This window comes from Anarhichas minor, unplaced genomic scaffold (genome assembly GCF_050575085.1).
Source record: "Anarhichas minor isolate MPS153535 unplaced genomic scaffold, ASM5057508v1 ptg000007l, whole genome shotgun sequence".
Lineage (NCBI taxonomy): Eukaryota > Metazoa > Chordata > Actinopteri > Perciformes > Anarhichadidae > Anarhichas > Anarhichas minor.
In genome coordinates this window covers 2,936,650-2,952,509 of record NW_027466453.1, presented here as the reverse complement: position 1 = coordinate 2,952,509, position 15,860 = coordinate 2,936,650, and the positions used below count along the sequence as shown (strand labels likewise).

The 15,860-nt window shown below is 41.4% G+C and overlaps 2 protein-coding genes across 3 annotated transcripts in view; both read right to left on the bottom strand.

Annotated features, from left to right (window-relative positions):
- Window positions 1–6,502, bottom strand: part of LOC142939546 (protein TANC2-like) — a 47,231-nt gene extending 40,729 nt beyond the window's left edge. For both annotated transcript variants that reach the window (XM_076082753.1, XM_076082746.1), the window contains exon 1: window positions 6,167–6,502. The gene's annotated coding sequence lies outside the window, so the exon portion shown is untranslated. The remainder of the gene's footprint in view (window positions 1–6,166) is intronic.
- Window positions 6,503–11,225: 4,723 nt separating this feature from the next.
- LOC142945220 (ornithine decarboxylase-like) lies at window positions 11,226–15,632 on the bottom strand. The gene is made up of 9 exons (XM_076086638.1): window positions 15,611–15,632; window positions 15,286–15,422; window positions 14,989–15,162; window positions 14,720–14,892; window positions 14,413–14,629; window positions 13,886–13,969; window positions 12,062–12,205; window positions 11,640–11,795; window positions 11,226–11,489 (listed from the first exon to the last, which is right to left on the bottom strand). The coding sequence occupies exons 1-9, from the start codon at window positions 15,630–15,632 to the stop codon at window positions 11,226–11,228; spliced, it is 1,371 nt and encodes a 456-aa protein (XP_075942753.1).
- Between the last annotated feature and the right edge of the window lie 228 nt (window positions 15,633–15,860).

Sequence of the window (15,860 nt, the reverse complement as noted above, 5' to 3'; positions counted from 1 at the left end):
GAAAGCTTCATTCAAAAACCTCAATAAAAGCTTCGAAAAATAGCCTATAATACATTTTATTAAGATAATAATTGATGAGGATGAAAGGGCATCAATTTCATAGTGATTTAATACATTTGGACGATGCATTAGTAAGTTAACGGTTTTAAATGTTACCGTCTGTTAAAGCATTTTTAATTAATGCAATTTTAATACGAGATGCATTTAGTTAAAAGGTGTGTGTTTACATTAAGAGAGCCGGCCAGGCCATCATCATTTTTGCGTACACATGGTCTTGATGAAACCCGGATTTTTGCATAAAACCTTTGTACACGCTCTTTAAGTACAGATTTTTGTGTACGTACCGTTTGTGAATGAGGCTCATCAAGCTGAAAGCTATAAAGTAGAGCTGAGGGGAGGTGCAGAGCTGGGTGATTATTTGACTGTGGGTTCATCACTATGCGCAACTGATTTCACATTTCACATAATACAACAGGGCACCACACCGGTGTGTACCTTACTGCATATGTTTATGGCGTCCATGTCTCTCTTTCTTTTTATCACTCAAGTTTTAAATTCCTCAAACATACAAAATGAAAAGAGATGTGGGAAATGATGAAGAAACTGACTCATGGCAGTCTGCAGCCGGTAAACGTGACTCAGCGCTGACGTGGTGATAGAGAGATACAGTAAGTGTGGTGTTTGCATGACTCTCTCGTTCTCTCTCTTTCTCACACACTCTTACGCTCTCTCACTCACACACACACACACACACACCATCTGTCACCAGTTACAGCTCCATCTGACCTCCTCTAACTTTTTATGTCGTAAACACTCAAAACAGCATGAAAGATACAGGGTATTCAGTTTGGCTAAATCCCACATCCTGTGTTTAGCTTAGTGTTATTTACTGTTGAGCAGAACTACCTGTTGATGAAGAAAACTAAACCTTTGTATCTCTACAGTATTTATTTTACATACTCTTTTGGCTGTACCTAAAACAAATGAATACTATATAGTCCATGCATCGGTCCAGCAGAACACAAAGTTTAGGTACGGTAGCAGCCATGTTGGAAGCTAGAATTATTAAAACCTAAACGTACCACTGCTATCATGCTAGCACATTCACCGACAGAATAGTAGCTCCATCACAGGCTGTGTATATATATATATATAAGAAGTGGACGTAGTCGTCGTGACCTCATTGGTTTGTGGACTGCCGTTTTGAAGATTCAAGTTCGTCGATTCCCCGATCGCCATCTTGGATTGCGGCCATCGCCATGTTGTTTTTTGGCAACCAATTAACGGAAGTTACTATAGTTGAAATGCAGAGGAGTGATGTAAAGTCGTCGTATACGGCTCTGGTAGAGACCTGTCAATCACAAGGTAGCCCCGCCCTAAAGCATACTCCTCCCTCTTTATGGTCTATTTGACTCTAAATGGACAATCATTTACTAAATGAACATCATGCTGTATTGAAGAAGACTTGAAACTAGTGATTGAGACCATAAACTCATGTTTACAATGTTTACTGAAGGAATAAATCAAGAGAGAAGTAAGTTATTTTCTCATAGACTTCTATACAATCTGACTTCTTTTTGCAACCAGAGGGGTCGCCCCCTGCTGGTCAGTAGAGAGAGTGCAGGTTTTAAGACACTTCTGCATCGGCTTCAGTCGGCAGGACCGGAGGTTGCTGCCTGGGCTCCATTATATTTCCACAAGAGGACACGCATAAACAGCACAGATGGACAACCCAATTACTCCTTTTTAATATTAACTTCTCATATCATTAGGCTACTATTGTTATCATACGTATACCTAAACATCAGTTCAAATTTACTTTTTTCCCTACTTACAAAAAAACAGTAATTCCATCACTCAAAACAACTTTGTTGAATATCTGTTGAAGAATTTGATGTAAAAGTCGCCGCGTCATATCCATCGTGCAACTCGCGGCCGGCTCTCTTGCTCTACATAGAAAATGAATGGGATCCGTCACTAGCAACGCGTAGGCTGCACCTGCCGTTCACTTCTCTTGCGCCGCATTTTCCTAGCAGCTTTTTAGACGTGCACAAAAGTTAAAATTTTCTCAACTTTTAAGCGCCAGTCCCGAGGTAGCACATTTCAATCAAATCAAGCAAGAGGCGGGCTTTGCTACTTTACCACTTACTTCCTGTTTTGTGGCTGGTAGATGTGGTAGGGCTAGCTAGCTAGTTAGCTGTTGGGCTGTGAGACAGCTATGGAGTACGTGAGAAAGAAGGGGGAATTCATATCTCATGTTGTGATAGTTTCATGTCCAGTCCATTTCCCGTTAATCACACAGGATCGGGTGCACGCGGCCCCGCTCCACAGGCGCATTACGCTGTTTTGCCTTTAACTGCTTTGCCAAGGTTTTTTTGAAGCGGTCGCACCTGTAGCAACGCGTCATCGTGTGATCAACCCTTCAGGTTGGTTTGTAGGTGGGATGACTATAATCTGCAGTACTAACTTCAGTAGACATGAACAACATGCACATTTTATTTAAATGATACTACCTGTTCCACCTGCTCCCAGGTAAATATCTATTATCTATGTGTGTGTGTGTGTGTGTGTGTGTGCGCAGCTCACTTCTCCTTTTAACAAACCACACAAAGAATTTGCTGCTTGCCATCATCAGCAGAGGAATGGCTGTTGTCATTCACACAACATTCAGAAACACACTTACACACACTAAACCCAGAGCACACACACACACACCCAGGGTTGGTTTGTTTGACTATAGGCTTGGTTGTGTGACTGTACGTGTGTTTTGTTATTAGCAATAGCTGAGTGCAGATGGCCTTGCTTTCAGCTGAATCCACACACACATACACACACACGAACACACTCTGCCAGACTCTTATCTCTCTTCCCCAGAGAAGTCAACGCTAACTTCCTGTAATCGCTAAGGACTCCCTCAGCTTGCCCGCATACAGGAAGGAAGAGTGTGTGCGCGTGGAAAAACAAAGCCAAAAAAAAACTTCACAAACAAAAGGACCAGCTGATATGATCAACTTTTACCCCTTTCTTCTTTCTGTAAACTTGTTGCACTTTTACACTCTTCGTGTAAAGCTGTCGTGAGGCCGACTCACACATGGCGGCCCCTGCAGGCTGCAAGTGGAAACTGCCGCCTCAGCATAAATCAGTGTTTGAGCCGGGATAGTCTGGTCAAATGGGCCCAGTGGTACTTTGTTATTGGGGTCACAACTGTGAAAACTGCACACCCAGCTTTTTCCCAGACACAAAAAATAGACAATTTGTGTCCCTGTAAACAACACCCATAGATTGCAATTGTGACTATTTAACAAACTGCCGTGAAACTGTGTTGTACTATATACTAGCGTTAGCCATTTGTCGACACTCAACTGGACCCGACTGCTGGCTTTAGCATACTGGGCTACATTTTGTAAAGTGACCATATTTTCCAAAACACCCAAACCGGGACTCTTAAATGTACTGCATGTCCATTCGCAAGCACATGTATTCACTTATGTACACATGATGGGCGTTGTCACCAGGATGGAGGAACAATTATTTTAGCACTTAGCACACCTTTTCAATCAATAGCAGTCCCCAATGGCTGGACAGCCATTTGGCTGGTTTAACATGAGGAAACATAATCTGAGAGGTGACCACTGCCTCCGCAGCACCGCGATTCACAAACCAAGGGATGCGGGTCTTGACACAAGAGAGATTATTACCATTAAGAGGCCACAAGTGTGAAACCTCTCACCACAGCTATTGGCAAACAAAACTCGGGGACCGGAGAAAGTGGAGCAACATCCTCGCCACGCCAAGCAACACAGCTCCACTTGAAAAATAAGGGCAAGCCTAGTACAAGCAGAAGTCCTCCTACTGACGCTGAAACGTTTTCAGTGGTTGCAAAATATATGGAAACAAACAAATAATGTAAATGAAGAGCAAAATCAATATAGCGCAAGCCTGTAATGTAAAAATAAATATGCTAGCAGCTAGGATACATTCCATAGCAACCGTCTTGTTTTAATGAACAAATAATTTGTATTGCACAACAATATATGTTATATTTTGGATTATTATTAATGATTGCAAATGTATTCATATGTATCTTAAAAGATTACTTTACATGCCACTAGGCAGCTTGTGAATTTCCTCTCTGGGGGCCGTACAGATATACAAATACCATAATATATTTATCGATTATATTTTGTATTGTTAATCTGAATATGCAAAGAAACAAGTCACTAATGCTGTCTGATAAAAACAAAAGTACAGTATTTGCCTCTATGATGTATGAGATTAGAAGCATAAAGTAGCAAAAAATAGAAATATACAAAGTTAGCTAACGCTAGCTAGTTTAGCTAACGTTAAATATCAGGAAAGTGGCTTTAAGAAGTTATTAACGTCTCGTTATTCTGTATTTTATTTGGCTCCAAGTGATCAACCCTGACTCGCGGCAAAATCTCGCATGCCACGGACAACCATTCTCGTGTTCATTAAAAAGGAAAACTCTTTGTGAATGAGCTAGTTTACACTAAAACCGTTAATTGTCACCAAAAGGTGGGCCTTTATCACTGCCACACCGGGAGCATTACCACATACCCATTACAACGCATTGCAAACCGGACTGCTTGCAGGATCGGTGCGTTGCCCTCTGCTAAATGGAGAGCACAAAAGAAAGAATCATCAAGAACACCAGCCAGGCGCTCCACGCTCGCTCTTCTCACTCCGGCCGCATGGAAAACAATAAGGCTGCATTAAATCATGCACTGCCCATTTCCGGGACACTTCCTTCCCACAGCAAGTCCGAATGATGAACTGTGCTCACATGAACACAGGATTATTTTGAGATGAATACCCTATCACTATTGGGTCGAGATGGGAGTGAAAAACTGATTTATTTGAATTGGCAAGTGAATGTACAAAGTGTCAGAATGAATACAGAATCTGTGGAACGGGCAAAAAGATGCTGCTTATGTGTTGTATTCCTTTAATTAGCACTAGCGATGCCGTGTGAGTGATCTCATTAACCTAATGACTGTATTGGTGAGGGGGCAGGGGTATTCTAATCAGAGCAGTGTTAAACCCCGACTATGACTACAGGGTTAGGCAGATTAAACATGGGATTACACCCATCTGCACCGCCACCGTCTAGGAAAAGAAGCCACGAGGGGGGGGGGGGGGGGGGGTTGGGAACAAAATATGACAAAGAAACGACTTGGTCAGAGTGACACAAACTGAACAAACACGTTCAAAGTTTTCAGAAGAAAGATCTGTACTTCAGGCCTCCGGAAGCCTGAACTGTAGCTAGCTCAGATAGATAGACGGACAGATTTGACTTTACTACAGCCTCTACAAACACATGCAAATCTGGCCCAACGACAGATTAATAATGGACGCAGTATTGTGAGAGATAATCCCATCATTCCCACACAAAGGATTTCGGTTTTTCTTGACAAAACAACTGTTAACCAACAGACGGTGGGAATTTGAAATGGGACCAAAATGTGGGTGAAAACGGAGCAGAAACGAGAAGGGGGAGACAGACAGAGAGGGGCAGTAAGAATGAAATCCTTACACACACACACACACACACACACACACACACACACACACACACACACACACACACACACACACACACACACACAGGGATTCTGTTCCTCTCCTACAACCACGCTCCCTTTACTATATTGTTATGTTCTAACTTGTCTTTTTCCCACTCATCCTAGTATGACCACAACGCCGTGCAGGTGTCTGACTTACGATCACTAGTGAACTGCGTCATACAGCGGTGCCTGTGACATTATCAAGACGAGATGGAAAAGCGTCTCTGTGGTATTTAAGGAAGATTTTTAAGTGATGTTTTATGGTGTCACCACAATATTTCTGCAGTAAAGTCATTATAAGAGGACATCCATTACTTTCTTTGATATGGCTGTGCTGGTAGGAGATAATGATATTATAATATATATATATATATATTATTGATTTCTTTGATATGGCTGGTAGGAGATCGATTAGTGATCCTTCACACACGTACACACACAAACCATCTTACTACAGCATCTATCTCTTCTTCCCTTGCTCACACACAAACACGCGCGCGCGCGAGCATACGCATTCACACACACACACACACACACACACACACACACACGAATACACACGGGAAACACGACAAACGTACCTTGGCTGTTTCTTTCACCCTCAAATATCACCGGCGATGAGAACAACGCCAGGCCGGCAGATAATGGGTCGGTCACGGCCGGGTTGATTCTAAGCCCTCGGTGTGTCCTCCTCCGTCAAATCCCCGGTAGAAACCAACGGAGTCGTCGTGCGCGAGGCGGATTCCGACTCTCCCCAATCCCCCATTCATTACCGGGTTATCGGTAGCTCCTTTATCAGACAGTGGCGATATTGTGACCGTTATTCTCCTTCCACCGGTGAGCACGAGCTGACGTCCGAGCTGCTCCGGGAGGCACGAGTCTCCTCCGGTCGACGGGAGGTGATGCATAATTCACGTGAGGGGCGTGGCCAATAAACTCAATGTGCTTATGCGCGTGTGAGTGTGTGTGTGAGCATGCTACAGACAACAACAGAATGCCCCGGCCACACAGCAACTGTCATGATGAAGCGGTCACCAAATGCAGGAGGACATCTAGTGGACAGAAGACAACTCGCACCTAGTATTCGCAGCAAGAATCGGAGTACAAGTACTGTGTTACGTAGGCCTGGGCTAAATGACGTCAAATATTAATAAAAAGAAAATGAAGATGACACGACTAAGGAGTGAGGTTGAATAAAGGTGAATCAAATAAAAAATACTACAGTTAAAGAATAAGTCTGGTCACATTCTATGTTTTTCAGACAGTCAACTCGTATTAAAAGACCAAAACAACAACAACTGATCCCTCCTAAATAAAGTGTATACAAAGCCTGGTAAATCTTATTCCTTTTCTATTGTTGTCCAAAAACACATCAATGAGCCACACTGTTGCACTGGGTGACATCCCGAAAAAAGGTCTATTATTATTTCGTACAGCCCAAGGTGATTTTATCGAATGTCTCATTTTGTCCAATTACCAATCTAAAACCTGTCTAAAGACTGTCAAGTTACTACGATATAGGAACTCAGCACATTTTTACAATTAAGAAGCCGGAACCATCGCGGCACAGTTCCCTGGCTTCACATCATATTTTAGTCGTCTTTTGAGCGCGATTCAGTCGACATGGCCAATCACTTCATCCTCCAGCATCTGGACATCTGGGCACAGACTTCCTGTCAGGACAGGAAGCAGAATGTGATGCCGGGGAAACACGTCTCTGGGTACTTCTCAAGTCTCTTAATTGTCGTTTCCTCGCTCCTCGATCCTCGCTTGAACCGGAAGTTGTTTCTTCCCCGCCATATTGACGGCCGTCCCAAAGCTCTAATGTAGCTCGGAGGAGCGAGGATCGAGGACGGAGGAGGGACCTCTGAGGAGCCATGAGCGAGGAACCACGAGAACAGACTTCCAGGAAGTCTTTTACCGGCCGACACGCCCCCTCATTGTTCATCAGTCATGTGATTGGACGCTGCAGCCGATCGGACTGACTGACTGGAGTTTGAGTGAAGACGGATCACAGAATAAACTCAAGCTTTATATTTGATTAGGTTTCTGATTCACCATCTGGTTTAAATAAATGTTCATTGTAGTCTGAACAACAAAAGGACCACAAACAACTTTCTTCATTTATTAGAAAGAATTGTGTTTTCGTGATCTGAACTTTTATTATGGAAACAAAGTCAGAGAGAGCTGGAGAGACGAAACACTTTTTACATCATTCCTGAGTGTTTGCTGAGTTTTATCATTTAAGAGAAACAATAATCATATTCTGGGTTGTTTAATAATGACGCCACAGTCACAATTTCAAAGGTACAGACGCAAATAATTCATAAATAAGACGATCGCATTCCGCCGGTAGAAATGGATCCTGCGCTTATAAACAGAACACAGGACACAGTTTGTTAACAGACTACAGAAAGAAAACACCTCTACACTGATGATTACTTTGTGTCTTTATTAGTTATTAGTATTATTAGTTACTATTATTAAGTACAGTGATCATGTGAACAGACACAAAAGTCTCTCCAGCTGTTAAAGCCGACTGACAGCTGATCCAGCTGTGATCAGCTGATCCTCCGTCATCAGAAACAGACGTCGCTTCACGTGACGCAACTGAGGAAAGGACGTCTCATGTATCTTAAAACATATTTCCTCGTTCCTCTCTCCTCACATGGTTTCCTCCATGCATCCCTGGTGGGAGGGACTAAGACGCAAGGAAAGGACCCAAGTGAGGGAAACGGGGATGCAATTAAGAGACACGAGAAGTACCCTATGACTATTTTTGACCATATTTTATTGCAAATGTTTCTATTTTAGATGATGTATTTTACTATTGCACCGTGTTCATTGTTATGCACCAATCACCAAGCCAAATTCCTTGAATGTGTAACGTACTTGACAATAAACCGTTTCTGATTGTGATTATTTTTGGCCTTTTTTGATTGAAAACTCTCTTAAAGGTCTAGTGAGTATGGGTTTTGCGACACCTATGGGTTGAGGCCGCAGATTGCGACCAACCGAAATGTCCTGTGTACTAAGTGTGTAGAAACACACACATGGCGCTATCTAGAGCAGGTGTTTGGTTTGTCCGCTGTGGGCTACAGCAGAGGAATGGCCGCCGGCTTTGTGAAGAGGACCCCACTCCGTATGTAGATGTAAACGGCTCATTCTAAGGTAACGAAAAAGCACATTAATGGAAACATATCATTTCTGCCAGTGGATCCCTCTAAATACTGCACACTGCAGGTTCATGCAAGAGACACCCGTACGAACAGATTTGTTCTCAAGAGGCTTGTGCGATTGACATGGGTGATCTTTGTCATTATTTGGACGGTCTTATTACAGTCCTGCGACAGATCCCAGATTTATTCATTTACATGTCAGAACGTTTGTTTTATTGACTGCTGTTGGGATGTAAAGAGAATCTCAACACATTTTCTTTTTTTTGCGAAAATACATTTCCCACCCTAGCTGGAAACGATTAATCGTCTATTGAAATAGTTTGATTCATTTTGTGTTCGTCCAGTCAATTAATTCACCAATAGTCACAGCTCGAGTTGTGACTTAATCCCACATAAACCATCTAGCTACCGTAAATACTCACTGGTGCTCTAATTATTTATCAATCCACATCTGAAAATAGTTCCCCAAAAAACACTTGTAATCCTACAGAGTAATGTTTGGTAAACAAACTACAGAGCCCAGCTGTTTTAGGATATTTCTGAAGCTTTTCAAATAATAATAATTACCATACATGACCCATTCTTAAATGTTTCAGGATGGATCACGAATGGTCTTATTATTTTCATAGTCAGTCGGGACCAATGGGTTTAGTTGGAAGTTATGGATTTGTGCTTTATGTTTCATAAAACTGATCACTTTAAAAGTTAATGTGGGCCGAGGATTAAAGTAGTTTTACAAGACATTAAGACAGAAATCCAGACCATTTGAAACAGGCTCCTGGATGGCTTTGACAAAACAATTAAAGAAAGACTGTCAACGAGCATGTATTTTTCTATTTATTGTAATTGTATTCAAATAACATTGTTTATGTTGTGCTGAAATTGCTGCTTAATGTTACACCCGGCTTGTTTAAGTAAAAGGAGGTAACATAAAACCAGATGTTTAAAGGTTTACAGAGTCATTTATTCAAGATAAAAGGAGCTCTTTGGTTAAACATAAGTGAATTAGATATAACAGGGACAACAGGGGTTAAAGAGTACCCGTTGTCCAATCAAAGATACCAATATAACCAAAAGAGACGGTATGAAAAGTTTGGGCTTTCACTTATCTAAAACAAAAACATTTCCCCCAATCAGGACACTGGCTGGAGGAACCTGGACCAATCAGCTTTCGAGTCTTCAAACCCACAATTTACTTGAAAGGCATCACACACACGTACACACCACAAGACCGGAGCACAGAGGTCGAAAGGCTGTTACCGGGACAACCGTTACCACATTCCCTGGTAGTCTTAAGGTTAGGATTCGGCGGTCTCACCATCGCGTTCGATTCTTGGTCAGGGAACATCATTTACTTAATAAAAGAAGCTGTTTCATTAACAGCTTTGAGCAAGACGCTTCACTGTGCTTTCGTACTTTACCACCAGCAATGTCATTGCGCATTAAAAGAGTAACACCTTTATTTAACAATAATGGGGGAAACAGCAAAATGAAAGAAACCATTGACCAGTTTAAATATGCACACGATGCACTGGCCTGGGAGTATAATCCATCCACCACCACGTAAATACAAACCCGTAACCACAAGCAGCCTGCTCGGCGGTGGAGGGAAACAAGCATCAATATTGTCACTTCAGTAGCCAAGTGCTCGGCTTTAATCAATCCTTTACCTTTTGGCGGTGGCACACTTTGTGTAGACTGCTGCTGCTCTTTGCTCTTGAGGCTTAAGCAGTTAGCGATGACGTGTCCCACTTTGTGACTCTTTAGTGGGGAGAGGCTGTGGCCATAACACGTAATAGAATAATAAAATAATTGCCGTCTATGTCACATGGTTTTCTTTATCTCCTAAGTTGAGTGAGCATTTTTCAGGTTAAAAGGCATTTAAAACACGGTTATGGTGAAAAGCTTATTCAAAATTGTCGTTTTCTTTCTCCGGCTATTTGAAGACTGAACATCACATTTAGACCATATTTCACCGAGATTTGCAATACTGGCTTTCATCTATCAAGAAATGTGTTTTTTTTTAATGAAGCTCCAAAATGACAATATGTTATTACTAGCACAGTGTAAAGGATGAAAACTTTCAGTGAAATATGTCAAAACGTTTAATCAACATTGTCGGTTAAAAAATCTTTTCAACAGAAAAATGCTTATCGGCCTTAAAAATATTCATTGAGGATAAAGATGGAGTATTTATAAAAAAAAATAGAATTTTAAGCCTCTCTCTATAACAGTGATTCTCAACTGGTGGGTCGCGACCCACGTGGCAGGCCTTTGCCTGGGAATTTTTTTTAAAATTCTGTGCTTTTATTTTGAAGGGGATTTTTTATGCAGCGGAGTGCCGTCTATTCACACTCCTTAACAATATTTGGCGTTAATGCCTTGTAATGCTAATGTCAGCAGAGGATGAACTGAAAAATATACCTCTGTCAAATGACACTAGGCACTAATTGAAGACATGTCAGATGACATCAAACAACAGACCACAGCTCGAAAGGTTTAAGGTGTGCCATGTCTCGGCTGTCACAACAGGGTAAATGTGTGCTCTTTCAAAGCCGTTGAACTCGCTGGACAAACTAACAGAGTAAGCACCCATGTTGTCGATGAGAAGCCAGTCCCCCACATGTAGCTCAGGAATCCAGCAGCTGTCGGTTACTTTGTCATAGCTGGAGCAGGTTGGACCCCAGATAACAGACCGGTATCTCTGCTCGCTGCTCTCAACAACCTGTGTAACCATATAAAATGTGAGGCAGGCTCACATGCATATGTATAAATATATATACACAGTATATACACCGTTGGCATTGGGCGTAATCATGCGCAATCATCCAATATTTGCTTTCTTATGTGGTGACATTATGTGGTTGATAGTTACCCGGTGAAGATATGGTTGAAGGTTGCAGTGAGCAGCATCATTGACAACGCAACTCAGGGAGCCATACACTCCATCATTGACGTAGTATGTCATTTTTCTGTCAGGGCAGTGGTCCTCATCATCTGAAAAAATGCAAATGATAAAATGGCAAATATGCTATATGTTTATAAAGATGCAACCTGGTATCTGTGGGTCTGCACAAAGTGATTATCTACAACCCTGCAACTCATTATGCTCACTCAGAGGAGCAGAGAGCATGGCTGTCTATTGAGGATACATATTTATGTAGTGGTGCATTGCCATGTAGTGCCAACAGACTCCTCTGATAGCTGTCACCTACACTCCTTGTATTTAAAATCAAGATCCATTTAAATACAAGCAAAGTTATGTCTTATTACTGGATACATGTGGCTTCAAAAGACATTACCGATTACTCTTTTGGCAATGACATTCACTGCCAATGTGAAGGCTGATTCCACGTAGTATCGGCCTGGTTCTGCAATAACTTGCACCCCACTGTCAGGCGGGAAGAGTTCATCCAGTGTTCTATTAATGACCTCCGAAAACTAGTAGGAAAAAACACAATGGGTTAATAGCATTTTTCACATGAAATACACCTTTTACAAAGTGACCTACAGTTGTCAGTATCACTGGCAGTACAGGCAACAAAGGTAAGGTTTCTGCATGTGTTTCTTTGAAGTACGACCTGTGTAATTTAAGAGGTGATAATAGAGGATGATAGAGATATCACTCATTAATGATGGAAAGGATGCAGGTGTGTATAATATAATCTAATGGATAAATGGTTGAAAGATCAAGCTTCAGACACTTCAAGCAGTGGTATCCATCATATAATGTGATTTTATGGAGTGTTAGTTAATAATTCCTGAACAAGCTTTTTGTGCATCAGCTTGGAAATGACTCACACTAAATTATATTTCCATATTATACAACTAAACTGCATTCTCAATTCAGTATTTTGAGAAATGTATGGTCGCATTTTTAAAAGCAAGGTTGAAACTGAGCAACTGTTAGAACAGTGATATTGGAAATTTTTTAATAATTGGTACAGATAGAAACGTGAAGTTTTGCTCTTTCAAACAACATGTGTATGTGAGTAAAGATTAAGGTTAAATATGAAAATATGAAATATGAAAAATGGCGTGACGCTAGGGCGTGATAGCCTATCAGCGTTGAGATGTTTCTCCTGTCATCACTGACGTCCTGCCGTTGTTGAATCAGGAAACAAATACTGTAGCCGTCTGTGTTCACACAGAGCTCTATGATACCTCATATCAATAGAGACCCGACCAAACTATGTATACATCTGTGTGTAAACCATATGGTACAAACAATGAATAGACGCTGCCGTATTTACGTCTACATGACGTTATTTTGAGCGTTGAAGGAGCTGCTACAATGTTAGCTTAGCCTAGCACCGATCGATCCGAGCTCCATTGAGAAAACAAGTATTTTAAAAGTTATTTGCTTGTCGTCTTGCGGAGAGAACTAACTAAACATGAATTCAGACTTTTTACAAATCGGCATTATTACGTAGTTATTTCGGAGTCCCTTTGTTGGTTTATTGTAGTTAAATCACAGCCAAATCAGTTTATTTTGTGTTCATACAGCTATAGTAAACAGCCGACGTGTGGCTTGCTAGAAACAGTGAATACAGCTCGATAAAATCGACGGAGCTCCTCTGGACAATGTTATGAACCAAGACATGACGGCGTTTAGTTTCCCGTGATATCTGGGACTTCCACAACACGTACTAAGCAGAAATATAGGTTATTTTTTCCATGGTTGATGGCGGCTTTCAGGGCGATAAGCCATGCCCCCTCTCAGGCGCGTCCAGCGCGATTCACGCGAATGAACACAAATGGTCCCCGGCGAGACCGGCGGCGTGAATGACGCGATTAGGTGTGAACACGGCAAAAGAAACAATGTGGTGCTAGCAGCGAGTGAATGAAAGGGCAACGACGTGTACTGTGGACCTGAGACTTCCTTCAGGGGCAGCGAGGTGCAAGTACTCCGAATATTTCCTTATTAAGTTTGCCTCTTTAGTATGCATTTAGAGGTTCCTTGACAGTCTACATAGTCCTTCAGGTAAAAATGGAAAGAAAAAGGTTGTGTAATCCGTGTCATTCTATTTTGTTGTTTATGCTCCTTGTTTTACCAGGACAATGGAGATGCAGGACATCCATTAATGAGCACTCGTATTGTATGTTTTTGAAAAATGTTACCTCTTCAAATTTCTGTTGAAAACTCTCAATTGCAGAGAATCCTCCACCGATATCCAAGAGTCTCATCTGGAATCCCAGCAAATTCTGAAAAAGTTTCTAATCAATCAGTCATATAATTCAAAATGTTATACTGTACTTACTGTAGTGCTATTGCTTGTAGCATATAATAATAATAAATAATAACTCATTAATATCCAAATATAATGGTTATCAATAACTTAATTATGAATCATAAACCCATGAATTAGTATAAAAAGAGTCATGGCACTTTTATGGCTTCAGCCATAAAACACAATGAGTTCAAGTAAAATAATTTAAAGAAAATAATTTAGGACAATACTCAATTTTGGAAACAGGAAAAACTTCAAGTCTCAATCTCTGGGCTGCTATGGAGTTCTTATCATGGTGTACAGTGACTTATTATTTCATATACACACAAATCAAATGATCAAGCTTTCATGAATGAAATATTTATTGGACCAACTACATAACTAAATTTGAGTTCTATTGCTGTGACGATGACTTACCCCCATGTCAAAGACACGTCGAGCGTCTGCGATGGCCTGCTTGAACGGCAAACTTCCAGTGCACCCGCTGCCCACATGAAAGCTGACCCCAATGACCTCCAAGCCAAGCTCTCCAGCACGTCCCAGCAGCTTACCAACTGACTCCAGTCTGGCGCCAAACTTTGAACTGAGTCTTATCTTGGATGCAGAGTCATCCACTGCGATGCGGAGTACCAATCTGGAAAAAGTGATTCAAAAGTGTTAATCGGTAAGCTAACAATAATCAACTAAACAAAGGAGCAAAAAATATCAGTAGTTGTTCACTCACTTGGCTTTGGCGTGACTAAGAGATATTTTTAGCAGTTCTTCCTCACTATCAAAAGTCATCATATCGACTCCATGAGTACAGGCATATTTGATGTGCGACAGTGGTTTGGTTGTGTGTGCGTAAATGATCTTGTCAGGTGTCACTCCGAGGGACAGCATCTGCTGGATCTCGACCTGTGATCGACCAAAGCGTGTTTCAAATGAGCAAACTGCTTCTCCACAATAAAGAAAACATAGAGCTGGATTCTCTTTGAAATACTTCATCGGTACCTTGCTTGCACAGTCGAAACCTGTGTCCAGAGCACTCATCATCCTCAAAACTGATGCATCGTTGTTGCACTTCACTGCATAGAAAGGCTTGACTCGAGGTAAGTTAGTACGCCACCTGAGGTGCCTTTCAAATATACTATCCAGACTTGCCACATAGAATGGCTCTTCATTGTCCTGAACAAAAAGAGCAAAGTCAACATTTAGTTCACATCTCAAGAAAGCTCAACTATCACACGATACATGGACACAATTACACAGTTAGGAAAGCTTAGGTGACATGATGTCTCTGATACTCACCGCTGAACCACGCTCTTTTATTTTACTGTCTAGGAAGTCTCTGATGGTCCTTCCATTGTCTAGAATGTCAATGCAACAGTTCTCAGGGGACAAAACATGCACAACTGATCCCTTCATAGTTACTGGTGCTGGAATGACTAGCAGGAAAAGACAAAAGCATAAAAATAATTAACAAACATAACATAAGGCTGGATCACAATAGAAATCAGCTTTGTCTTTGTTTATAGCTGTTTGTCTACATTGTGCCACACTAATACAGTAGTCAAAAGTGCAAACTGTAAGCACATATGAATATTAACATCACAGATCCCATTAAACATCTTACCATTGCTGATATGCTCCTCCATTTCTTGCAAGTCGGAAAAGTCTCAAACTAGAGTTGATCGCAGTATTTCTCTGAAACAGACCTGGAATTAAGTCTGACAGTATGTACTGACACACATCTGATTTATACTCACAAGAACCTGCTTGGACGGATGCTTGTTCCGTCCCTCCTCACTTTACTCCTCCCACGGTTTCTATACCAGCAAGAAACTTTCTACCTAAAGAAAACATTTCTCTAGAATAGTTAATCT

Coding starts and splice junctions, on each gene's coding strand:
- LOC142945220 (XM_076086638.1), bottom strand. CDS start 15,632: ATGGAGGAGCATATCAGCAATG. Junction 15,163..15,285: donor TAAAAGAGCGTGGTTCAGCG/GTGAGTATCAGA, acceptor CTTTTTGTTCAG/GACAATGAAGAGCCATTCTA. Junction 13,970..14,412: donor GACGTGTCTTTGACATGGGG/GTAAGTCATCGT, acceptor AAACTTTTTCAG/AATTTGCTGGGATTCCAGAT.